Here is a 12,540-nt window from a genome sequence, read left to right as displayed (position 1 = left end):
TTGTGGCAGTTACAGTGCCTTCGGAAAGTATTCAGACCCCTTGACTTTTTCCACATTTTGTTAGGTTACAGCCTTATTCTAAAATGTATTAAATTGTTTTTTCTTCTCATTAATTTACACACAATTCCCCATAATGACGAAGCAAAAACAGGGTTTTAGAAATGTTTGCTAATTTATAAAAATAACTGAAATCACATTTTCATAAGTATTCAGACCCTTTACTCAGTACTTTATTGAAGCACCTTTGGCAGCGGTTACAGCCTTGAGTCATCTTGGAATGACGCTACAAGCTTGGCAAACCTGTATTTGGGGCGTTTTTCCCATTCTTCTCTGCAGATTCTCTCATGCGCTGTCAAGTTGGATAGGGAGTGTTGGTGCACAGCTATTTTCATCTCTCCAGAGATGTTCGATCGTGATCAAGTCCGGGCTCTGGCTGGGCCACTCAAGGACATTCAGAGACTTGTCCCGACCCCACTCCTGTGGTGTCTTGGCTGTGTGCTTAGGGTCATTGTCCTGTTGGAAGGTGAACCTGAGTACTCTGGAGCTGGTTGTCATCAAGGATTTCTCTGTACTTTGCTCTGTTCATCGTTATAGCATAGAGATGTCTTCAACAAAGAGCAACTTGATCATAATGATTTGTAAAGCAAAACAAATCCTATTTAACTTGACTTTTTTCCAGGTGCAAGACCCTTGTCCTGATTCAGACACCTCATTTGAGTCATGTAAAGTTTCTCCCATTTCTCTTTTGCTCGTTCTCCCTGTTGTTCACTAAAACTCACACACGTGCACAGTTGTAGAGAAGAGGAAGAGATTTGCGAAGTATACCCATTTCTAACACTGTTTGTGGCAGGAATAATATGACAGACAACTTTTGAACAATATAATATTTCTTTGCCTCTTTACAGATACTTACATGTTTGTATATAACTTTCTTCTTTTAAGACTGCCAAGCTGTCCTCAATTGGAGAACCTCTGTCCCGGACAATGTCCTCAGGATTATGGAGCGGTGTGTTTATAAAAAGTTGTTAGAATATTACATCATGTATTATTATTAAGCAAAACATTACCATTTAGAGAGGTGTTAAACATTTTCATTATCCAACTGTCAAATTTTAAAAGCCTCTGTCACGTTCCTGACCTGTTTTATGTTATTTTTGTATGTGTTTAGTTGGTCAGGGCGTGAGTTGGGGTGGGCATTCTATGTTTTGTGTTTCTATGTTTAGGTCACTTGTAATTAGCCTTATATGGTTCTCAATCAGGGACAGGTGTTTGACGTTTTCCTCTGATTGAGAACCATATATAGGTTGGCTGTTCACACTGTTTGTTTGTGGGTGATTATCTTCCGTGTCTGTGTCTGTGCACGTGCACCACACGGGACTGTTTCGTTTGTTCGTTCGTTAGTTGTAGTCTGTACCTGTTCGTGCGTTCTTCATGTTATATGTAAGTTCTCATGTTTTAGGTCTGTCTACATCGGTTTTGTTATTTTGTAAATTCTTAAGTTTGTTTAGTTTTCGTCTTGTTTAAATAAATATTCATGTCGTATCACAACGCTGCGTTTTGGTCAAATCCCTACTCCTCCTCTTCGGACGAAGAGGAGGAGGAAAACCGTTACAGAATCACCCACCAACCAAAGACCAAGCGGCGTGGGAGAGCGCAACAAAGAAACCAGGACTCGTGGACATGGGAGGAAATATTGGACGGAAAAGGACCCTGGGCTCAGACAGGGGAATATCGCCGCTGTTGAAGAGAGGGAGGCAGCTAAAGCCCAGGAGCGGTGGTTTGAGGAGGCAGCAAGGAGACGTGGCTGGAGACCCGAAAAGCCTGTGAGTAAACCCCAAAAATTTCTTGGGGGGGGGGGCTTAAAGGGAGAGTGGCGAAGTCAGGTAGGAGACCTGCGCCCACTCCCTGTACTTACCGTGGAGAGCGAGAGTACGGGCAGACACCGTGTTACGCAGTAGAGCGCATGGTGTCTCCTGTACGTGTGCATAGCCCGGTTCGGTACATTCCAGCTCCACGTATCGGCCGGGCTAGATTGAGCGTTGAGCCGGATGTCATGAAGCCGGCTCTACACATCTGGCCACCAGTGCGTCTCCTCGGGCCGGCTTACATGGCACCAGCCTTACGCATGGTGTCCCCGGTTCGCCTACATAGCCCGGTGCGGGTTATTCCACCTCCCTGCACTAGTCGGGCGACGGGGAGCATACAACCAGGTAAGGTTGGGCAGGCTCAGTGCTCAAGGGAGCCAGTACGCCTGCACGGTCCGATATTTCCGGCGCCACCTCCCCGCTCCAGCCCAGTACCACCAGTGCCTACACCACGCACCAGGTTTCCAGTGCGTCTCCAGAGCCCTGTTCCTCCTCCACGCACTAGCCTTGAGGTGCGTGTCTCCAGTCCGGTACCACCAGTTCCGGCACCACGCACCAAGCCTCAAGTGCGTCTCCAGAGCCCTGTACGCACTGTTCCTTCTCCCCGCACTCGCCCTGAGGTGCGTGCCCTCAGCCCGGTACCACCAGTGCCGGTACCACGCACCAGGCCTATAGTGCGCATCGAGAGTCCAGTGTGCCCTGTTCCTGCTCCCCGCACTAGCCTTGAGGTGCGTGTCTCTAGTCCGGTACCACCAGTTCCGGCACCACGCACCAAGCCTCATGTGCGTCTCCAGAGCCCTGTACGCACTGTTCCTTCTCCCCGTACTCGCCCTGATGTGCGTGCCCTCAGCCCGGTACCACCAGTCCCGGTACCACGCACCAGGCCTATAGTACGCCTTGAGAGTCCAGTGTGCCCTGTTCCTGCTCCCCGCACTAGCCTGATGGTGCGTGTCCTTAGCCCGGTACCTCCAGTTCCGGTACCACGCACCAGGCCTACAGTGCGTCTCAGCCGGCCTGAGTCTGCCGTCTGCCCAGCGGCGCCTGAACTGTCCGTCTGCCCAACGCCGTCTGAACTGTCCATCTGCCAAGCGCCGCATGGACTGCCTGTCTGTATTGAGCCTTCAAAGCCGCCCGTCGGTACTGAGCCTTCAAAGCCGCCGGTCTGCCATGAGCCTACAGAGCCGTCCGCCAGACAGGAGCCGCTAGAGCCTTCCGCCAGACAGGAGCCGCTAGAGCCTTCCGCCAGACAGGAGCCGCTAGAGCCTTCCGCCAGACAGGAGCCGCCAGAGCCTTCCGCCAGACAGGATCAGCCAGAGCCTTCCGCCAGACAGGATCAGCCAGAGCCGTCAGCGAGCCATGACCAGCCAGAGCCGTCAGCGAGCCATGACCAGCCAGAGCCGTCAGCGAGCCATGACCAGCCAGAGCCGTCAGCGAGCCATGACCAGCCAGAGCCGTCAGCGAGCCATGACCAGCCAGAGCCGTCATCCAGCATTAAGCCATCATCCAGCCAGGATCCGCCAGAGCCAGCCAGCCAGGATCCGCCAGAGCCAGCCAGCCAGGATCCGCCAGAGCCAGCCAGCCAGGATCCGCCAGAGCCAGCCAGCCAGGATCCGCCAGAGCCAGCCAGCCAGGATCCGCCAGAGCCAGCCAGCCAGGATCCGCCAGAGCCAGTCATTCTGGTGTTGCCCCTCATTCTGGTGTTGCCCCTCATTCTGGTGTTGCCCCTCATTCTGGTGTTGCCCCTCATTCTGGTGTTGCCCCTCATTCCGGTGTTGCCCCTCATTCCGGTGCTGCTCCTTATCCTGGTGATGCCCCTTAATTTAGGTGGGGTTATTTGGAGGGTGGTCATTGTGAGGGGGATAAAGAAGCGGGGATTTATTATGGTGGGATGGGAACCACGCCCAGAGCCTGAGCCGCCACCGTGGACAGATGCCCACCCAGACCCTCCCCTAGACTTTTGGTGGTGTGTCCGGAGTTCGCACCTTGAGGGGGGGGTTCTGTCACGTTCCTGACCTGTTTTATGTTATTTTTGTATGTGTTTAGTTGGTCAGGGCGTGAGTTGGGGTGGGCATTCTATGTTTTGTGTTTCTATGTTTAGGTCACTTGTAATTAGCCTTATATGGTTCTCAATCAGGGACAGGTGTTTGACGTTTTCCTCTGATTGAGAACCATATATAGGTTGGCTGTTCACACTGTTTGTTTGTGGGTGATTGTCTTCCGTGTCTGTGTCTGTGCACCACACGGGACTGTTTCGTTTGTTCGTTCGTTAGTTGTAGTCTGTACCTGTTCGTGCGTTCTTCATGTTATATGTAAGTTCTCATGTTTTAGGTCTGTCTACATCGGTTTTGTTATTTTGTAAATTCTCAAGTTTGTTTAGTTTTCGTCTTGTTTAAATAAATATTCATGTCGTATCACAACGCTGCGTTTTGGTCAAATCCCTACTCCTCCTCTTCGGACGAAGAGGAGGAGGAAAACCGTTACAGCCTCTTTCTTAATGTTTCAGATTGATTACCAATTAATGAATGTCCCACTTCAATATGAAGGGACAGAGGAGCAAACATGCCTTTGATACCACTTTTAGTAGATTCTGACTGTTAAATATATTTTACTGCACGTTACTGTTATGTCGTATCCTGCATGCCCACATTATGCCAATCGTTAATTTAAATGTTTTATGCTTACAGTAAGTGTCATGAAGTGTTGCGGGCCCTCTGAAAAGTCCCCAAATATGCCCCTGAGCCGTGTTGGAGAAGAATCAGGACAAGGGTTTTGCACCTGGAAAAAAAGGTGAGATAGGATAGGATTGGATTTGATTTGCTTTGCAATTATATATTATTAGAAGCGGTGCTATTTCAATTGGAACTACTTACACTACACTCTTAGAAAAAAGGTTTCTTTGGCTGTCCCAATATGAGAACCCTCTTGGGAACCACAAAAATGGTTCTTCAAAGGGTTCACCTATTGGGACAGCCGATGAACCCTTTCAGGTTCTAGATACCACATTTTCTTCTAAGAGTTTAAGATCAGAATCTTGAGCAGCTGAATAGCATGTCTCTTGGGGAATCCAGTCTTAGTGAGACCTGATGCAGAGAACTTTTATGATCATCAGCACAGCAAGTACAAACCTTGCTCTTACAATGCTGGTTAGTAGGAAGCAATACACATTGAAGATCAAAGTATCAAAATTTTTTGCACACAACTTACTGTAAATTAGTATGGATTTCAGGAGGGGTGGTTCTGATCTCTCCTTTCCCTGGGATGTGCCGGAATATGTCACTGGTCCCCCTGAGTGGGTGGCCAAGCACTGCTGTAGATGCCATGCATCCAGTCACTGACGTGTTTGCAGTTGACTTTACTCTTCAATGACACAGACCCCAAAGCAAATCAGGGGGAGGAAAATTGTTTTTTTCAAATATGTTATGCAGAGGGGTAGATGTTCATTCTCCCCTGTCCAGTCATTGTAGTCAGTCATTCTCTCCACAGAACAAAGGGACAGGGTGTACTTTATAACCCAACCCTAGCCTGTGGTTGACCAATTAGAATTCCTTGCAATAAAACTGGGCCAATGGCCAAATAACAAGTATCCTATTTCAGGGTCAATGTATAAACAATTTGGACCAAAGAGAACTTGCCATGTAGCTATGAGTCCCGGACTGAAATTCCTCCCATGTCTCTGAACAATTGATCATTAATCCCCTATTACAGAAAAAACACTTTCCATCTATCGTTAGTACTCCAAAAAACAGTTATGAACCAAAATAAGATGTATTTTTCATGATTCAAAAAGACATCATAAAGAAGACGTCTTAATCTGGTTATATGACGTCCCGACCAGATTTCAGCCCGTAAAAGACATCTAAATCACGTCGTATGCCCACTGGGATTGATTTATGAGTGTGTGATACAAATGCTGTAGCCTGTTTTGGTGACATTTTATTGATGACAGAAAATGTTGTGTTCACAAATTATGATGGCATAATGTATACATCAATGCAATGTCAAAGAAATGTCAAGCTTGAGATGTTAAAAGATTTAGCATGTCATCTTTGACATCTTAAATAGGATCCAAGCCATAAGTGGTTGACTAAAACTTTGTCGCTATCTACTGGTAAGCATTGTTTATGGTGACTCACTGTTTTAAAATGGGTGGCAATTTGTATATGGCTAAATTCTTAAAGGCACTATGTGTAATTTCAACAGCCTGACACTACCACTTTGTTTGGTAACTTGATTGATGGCGCTGGGGAAATACAGCCTAGTATGGGATAGGGTAAGGAATTTTTACTAAACATTATTCAGATATTCTTCAAGAATTAACATGTAGCCTATAATGAGCAATTGCAATTATTATTGAACAGCAGGAAATCTTCAGGTTGTGCCCCTGAACACAAACAGTTCCAAGGCACTGATATTATCGGTTTCCACTAGTTACCACAGCCACAAAGTAAAAATAGTCTATAGGCCTATTGTAAAAAATCATAAATTAAGATCAAAAAGCTCATTTTTGTTTTTAGGCATAAAGTTAGCAGTGTGATTAAGGTTGGGGTTAAGTTTAGGGTTAGATTTAAAATCAGAATTTAAGAAGATAAATTGTAGAAATGGGCGGGGTTTGACGTTGTGGTAACTAGTGACGAACAATATTCTTTAGACTTCAATTCCCATGCACCACCATCAGGAGTTGGACGTCATCAGGAAGTAATATTGTCAGAAATATTTTGTTCATTGTTTGTTGTTGTTTAGCAATGGTAGGTGTTTCTATGAAATAGAGTTAAGAGAACACAATTTAATACTTTATACATTGACACATCGCTATTTCTCTACATAGAATGCCAAAAGATAATTTAGCCTACGAAGCAGCAGTCATTGATTATGTTTAGATTTTAGAAAACCTTGTATCAACATCAGTGTGTCTCCTATGCTACCTGCCCGACTGCATAGTGCCAACTGTAAAGTTTGGTGGAGGAGGAATAATGGTCTGGGGCTGTTTTTCATGGTTTGCGCTAGACCTCTTTGTTCCAGTGAAGGGAAATCTTAATGCTACAGCATACAATGACATTCTAGACAATTCTGTGCTTCCCACTTTGTGGCAACAGTTTGGGGAAGGCCCTTTCCTGTTTCGGCATGACAAAGCCCCCATGCACAAAGCGAGGTCCATACAGATTTCTTTTTTTGAGATTGGTGTGGAAGAACTTGACTGGCCTGCACAGAGCCCTGACCTCAACCCCGTCAAACACCTTTGGGATGAATTGGAATGCCGACTATGAACCAGGCCTAATCGCCCAACATCAGTGCCCTATATTTGTGCACGTGCTGCCCAAACTGCAGCCTTCCCGACTGTAGGCATACCAATAACTGACAAAATAAAGGAAAAACTTGAGTAAATGATGAATACAAATGATGTTGAGGGGTGTATTTTCCTGGCATTGTTTAGGTCCACGTGTAGAATCTATGTCGAGGAGCATTGAAGCTGTTCTGACAGCTTGTGGTGGCCAAACACCCATATAAGTCACTATGTTGGTGTTTCATTTATTAAATATTATCTCAAGCACATACAGGCAGTTACCTGTATGTGCTTGAGATAATATTTAATCCACAGTTCTTTTTTTCTTTTTTAACTATTGATCCTCTGTGGCTAAATTATGCTCTCTGGTGTATTTTGAACATTGAAAGTGGGTTCCTGTGGTTGTATATTTTTATTTTTTGCCTCAAAGGGCCCTCTATGGGCTTGGGGCCAGCCACCGACTCACACAATTGACCAGTCACATTTATTCAATAAATGTAGGCCCCCCAGTTACCCATGTGTGTTCCTACCTCCTCTCCTTCCCACCCCATTTGATGATTAGCAGAGCGTCAGCAGGCAGCAGCAGGCTGTCTACACTCATTGAGAGCCGGCTCCTGAATCTTCCTATGGTTGGCGGTTGCAGTAAAAATGGTGGCATGGGGCTACCCTTTATTTTGTTATGTTTGAGTCACTCAGATAGCATAAGGACATAACATAAGCCATGGCAAAATGTGTAGAATTGCAGGAAATGAGCTATAAAACTGCATATTTCCTGTCATCCCCATGATAAAATGTGTAGAATTGCAGGTAATTTGCTTTAAAGCGGCAATCGGCAGTAAGTGTCCTCCTCCTTGTTTCAGTAAAAAGCTAAGGGATAGGGCTGGAGAAATGTAACCTGTCTCAAATTCATAGACAGAGCCACCGGATGGAAGGACTGACCATCCATGATATCAAAATTATAGTTTTAACCATGTTTACATTTACTTTGTTTACAAACATTGGAGTACAACAAGCTTATCTTTTGGGTTCTGATTGGTATGACATTTGAACTAAGCTCATGAGGCATTTATACACTGAACAAAAATAGAAATGCAACATGTAAAGTGTTGATCCCATGTTTCATGAGCATAAAATAAAATATCTGAGATTTTTTCCATGCGCACTAAAAGCTTATTTCTTTAATTTTGTGCAAAAATTGTTTACATCCCAGTTAGTGAGCATTTCTCTTCGCCAAGTCAATCCATCAACCTGACAGGTGTGGCATATCAACAGCACAATGCCACAGATGTCTCAGCTCCTGACTGCAGGAATGAAAATGTTATGTTAATTTCTCTGCCATAAGCAGCCTCCTACGTCGTTTTAGAGAATTTGGCAGCATGTCCAACCGGCCTCACAACCGCAGACCACATATATGGAGTCTTGTGGGTAAGCGGTTTGCTGATGTCAGTGTTGTGAACAGAGTGCCCCACGGTGGTGGTTGGGTTATGGTATGGGCAGGCATAAGCTACGGACAATGAACACATATCACTGGAGCCAAGCATCCTGCCATCCAGGACCTCTATACCAGGCGGTGTCAGAGGAAGGCCCTAAAAATTATCAAAGACGCCAGCCACCCTAGTCATAGACTGTTCTCTCTGCTACCGCACAGCAAGCGGTACTGGATTGCCAAGTCTAGGTCCAAAAGCTCCTTAACAGCTTCTACCCCCCAAGCCAGTACATCACTGGAGCCAAGCATCCTGCCATCCAGGACCTCTATACCAGGCGGTGTCAGAGGAAGGCCCTAAAACTTGTCAAAGACTCCAGCCACCCTAGTCATAGACTGTTCTCTCTGCTACCGCACAGCAAGCGGTACTGGAGTACCAAGTCTAGGTCCAAAGGCTCCTTAACAGCTTGTACACTGGGCTACCCTCAATGTCCAGGGGCGGTGGGGGTGTGTTGTGGGGGACAGCATCAGCTAGGGGACAGGGAGATATGAAAAGAGGGTGAGATATGGTAGTGACTGGGTAATTGTAACCTGTATGTCACCTCATTGACCCTCCAGAGAACCTTGAACGGCCCCACAAACCGGGGGCTCAGTTTCTTGCAGGGCAGGTGGAGTGGGAGGTTCCTGGTTGAGAGCCAGATGCGATCCCCAGGATGGAAACCAGGGGTCTCACTGCGGTGACAGTCTGCCTGCTCCTTCTGATGATGGACGGCGCGCTGGAGTCTCACGTGCACATTGTTCCACACCTCCTCCGCAAGCCGGAACCACTCATCTACCACAGGAGCCGTGGTCTGGCCCAGGGCCGGCTAGAAACCCAACACACACTGGAAGGGGGTCAACCTAGTGGAGGTGTGATGTGGAGAGTTCTTGGCGTACTCTGCCCAAGGAAGGAAACGTGCCCACTCACCCTGCCGGTCCTGACATTGACGCCTCAGGAACCTCCCCAGCTCCTGATTCATCCTCTCCACCTGCTCGTTAGACTGAGGCCGATACCCGGATGTGAGGCTAACCGTGACCCCAAGCTTCTCCAAGAAGGCCCTCCATACTCGGGATGTAAATTGGGTGTTGATGTCCTCCGGAAGGCCATAATGCAAGAAGACCTGCTGGAAGAGTGCCTCAGTGACCTGGAGAGGAGTGGGAAGACCAGAAAGAGGGATTAAATGACATGACTTGGAGAATCTATTCACTACCACCAGAATGGTGGTGAAACCATCAGAAGGGGGAAGATCAGTAACGGTCAATGGAGAGATGGGACCAAGGTCGCTGAGGCACGTGAAGCGGCAGGAGCTTCCCTGCTGGAGCATTCCGGGGGGACTTGGTTTGAGCACACACGGAACAGGAGATGACATACCGCGTAACATCCTGCACCAAGGTGGGCCACCAGTACTTCTCAGTGATGGAATGGATGGTGCGAGAAATACCTGGATGTACAGCGATGACAGCTGTGTGCCCAGGTCAGCAGCCGATCCCATATCCCTGTGGGAACGTAGATGCGCACGGGAGGACAATTCTGGGGTGTGGGCTCCCTCTCTAGAGCCTGGCAGATGTCCACATCTACGTCCCAAACAGCTGGACCGACGACTCGGGAGGATGGGACTATTGGTGCCTTCTGGACAGGAGCCTCTCCCGAATCGTAGATACGAGACAGGGCATCGGCCTTGATGTTCTTAGAACCTGGGCAATAGGTCAGCCTGAAGTCGAACCTGGTGAAGAAGAGGGCCCACCTGGCTTGGCGCGGATTCAGTCTCCTTGCACGTGAAGCGTGCAAGGAGTATGTACTCAAGGTTCCGATGGTCAGTGAGGATGACAAATGGTTCCTTGGCACCCTCGAGCCAGTGTCTCCACTCCTCTAATGCCAACTTCACCACAAAGAGCTCCAGATGTCGTAATTCCTCTCTGCGGGGGACAGTTTCTTGGAGAAGAAAGCACAATGATACAATTTTTGTGGGTCCCCCTGTCTTTGTGACAAAACTGGCCCCACACCCACCTCCGATGCGTCTGCGTTAACCACAAAAGGTAGCGTGGGATCTGGGTAGGTGAAACGCCCCTTTAGACGAAAGGCCTCGCTGAGACCAAACCGACCTACGAGGCCCACCCTTGAGGAGGGAGGTGAGGGGCGGCGACGGCACCTAAGTTCCTGATGAAGCGGCGGTAAAAGTTGGAAGATCGCAAAAAACGTTGTAACCCCTTGATGGTGGTTGGGACTAGCCATGACTTTACCGCATCTTCCTTCTTGTCCTCCATCCTCACTCCCTGCGGGCTGATTTGGTAGCCCAAGAAGGAGACAGCCCTCTGGAATTGACACTTCTCCGCCTTGACGAACAGGTGGTTAGCCAAGAGGCATTTCAGGACTGCTCGAACGTGAGTGATGTGATTCTCCAGGTTGGTCAAGAAGATCAGGATGTCATCGAATTACACAATCAGCTGATATCCGAGCATGTCCCTGAACACCTCGTTGACGAATGCCTGGAACACTGACGGAGCATTGGCTAAGCCAAAGGGCATAACCAAGTACTTGTAGTGACCAGACATCGTGCTGAACGCCGTCTTCCACTCATCCCCCTCCCGGATGCGAATGAGATTGGACCTGCGGAGTGCCTACAGTTTGTTGAAGAACCGGGCCCCGTGGAGCTGCTCGATGGCTGACGGCACCAGCGGGAGAGGGTACCAATACTTCGTGGTGATGTCATTGAGACCACGGTAATCGATACAAGGGCGTAATCCTTCCTCCCTCTTGGCCACGAAGAAGAAACCAGCCGAAGCAGGGGACGTGGACCTGCGGATGAAACCCTGTTGGAGCGCCTGTTGAATGTAGTCCTCCATGGCCTGGGTGGAGGGTAGATGCGTCTGCGCAGAGGTGCAGCACCGGAAAACAGGTCAATGGCACAGTCCCAGGGGTGATGAGGAGGGAAACCGGTAGCGCGGGTCTTGGAGAATACCTCCCTTAGATCCTGATATTCCTCCGTGATGTTGGGCTGGAGGGCAACCACAGGACTCTCAACCGACGTGGAACCACAGGGGACAGGAAAGCAGGTCTTCCGGGCATTCAGGTGACCAGTCGGTGATTCTCATCCTCGACCATGAGATGGTAGGGTTATGGCGCTGAAGCCAAGGTAGGCTGAGGATGATCTTGTGAACTGGTGCACCGGTGAATGAAGGGGATGTTTTCCTGGTGATTGGGCTCCACGGTGAGGGTGAGTGGTTGGGTGATGTGTGTGATGGTTCCGGATCCTAGAGGCCGACAGTCGAGACCTTGAACTGGAAAAGGAGAGAAGAGCGGGTAGGTAGAAATATTGAGAGCAGAGACAAGGGTCTGATCCATAAAGTTACCCCCGGCGTCGGAATCCACTAACGCTGTAGACACAGGGCATGAGGGACAGTCAGCCAGAGTGATGGGTACCTAAAGAGTCTAACAGGAAGAGCAATAGATTGAATACTCATTCCTGGTTCAGGGGATGTAACATCACGTGACCGTCCATCTACTTTTTTTGACCTTGGAATCAGAGTCCTCCCTGCTAATCAAGGGAGCAAACTTAGCTCTTTATTTTTGTGTAGAAAGCCTTTGCATTTTTTTCTGAATCATCGTTGTCCAATAACGAATGTAGTCCACTGATTTCCCTATAATTTGTGTCAAAGCGGCAATTACCCAACCCTGCAATTAAACCCAGAGTGAAATCAATTGCACTCTTCTGGTCTACTACTGTGCCGGGTTCCAATTAATTAAGTTTCTCTCCTCCTTTGGCCTAAAAAAGGCTAAGCTTTCTGCATCTCGGTTGTTTTGAGTCTGAGAAAGGGTTTATATGGAGACTGCTTGGTTAGCTGAAGTTACTTTCCCAGTTAGCTGGTGGCTGTATTGAAAAAACATTTTTTCCCAGGGTTTGCAGTGGTCTGTCTATTTGATGGTTATGAGT

At 47.9% G+C, this 12,540-nt stretch overlaps 1 protein-coding gene across 1 annotated transcript in view; it reads left to right on the top strand.

Moving 5' to 3' along the window:
- Positions 1 to 11,725: 11,725 nt before the first annotated feature.
- The window catches only part of LOC120044813 (alpha-methylacyl-CoA racemase-like), a 39,322-nt gene continuing 38,507 nt past the window's right edge, over positions 11,726 to 12,540 (top strand). The window contains exon 1 of the mRNA XM_038989484.1: positions 11,726 to 11,742. Coding sequence (XP_038845412.1) covers positions 11,726 to 11,742 — 17 coding nt within the window. The remainder of the gene's footprint in view (positions 11,743 to 12,540) is intronic.

Source organism: Salvelinus namaycush, chromosome 3 (genome assembly GCF_016432855.1).
Source record: "Salvelinus namaycush isolate Seneca chromosome 3, SaNama_1.0, whole genome shotgun sequence".
NCBI lineage: Eukaryota > Metazoa > Chordata > Actinopteri > Salmoniformes > Salmonidae > Salvelinus > Salvelinus namaycush.
This window is presented reverse-complemented; position numbering and strand designations above follow the sequence as displayed.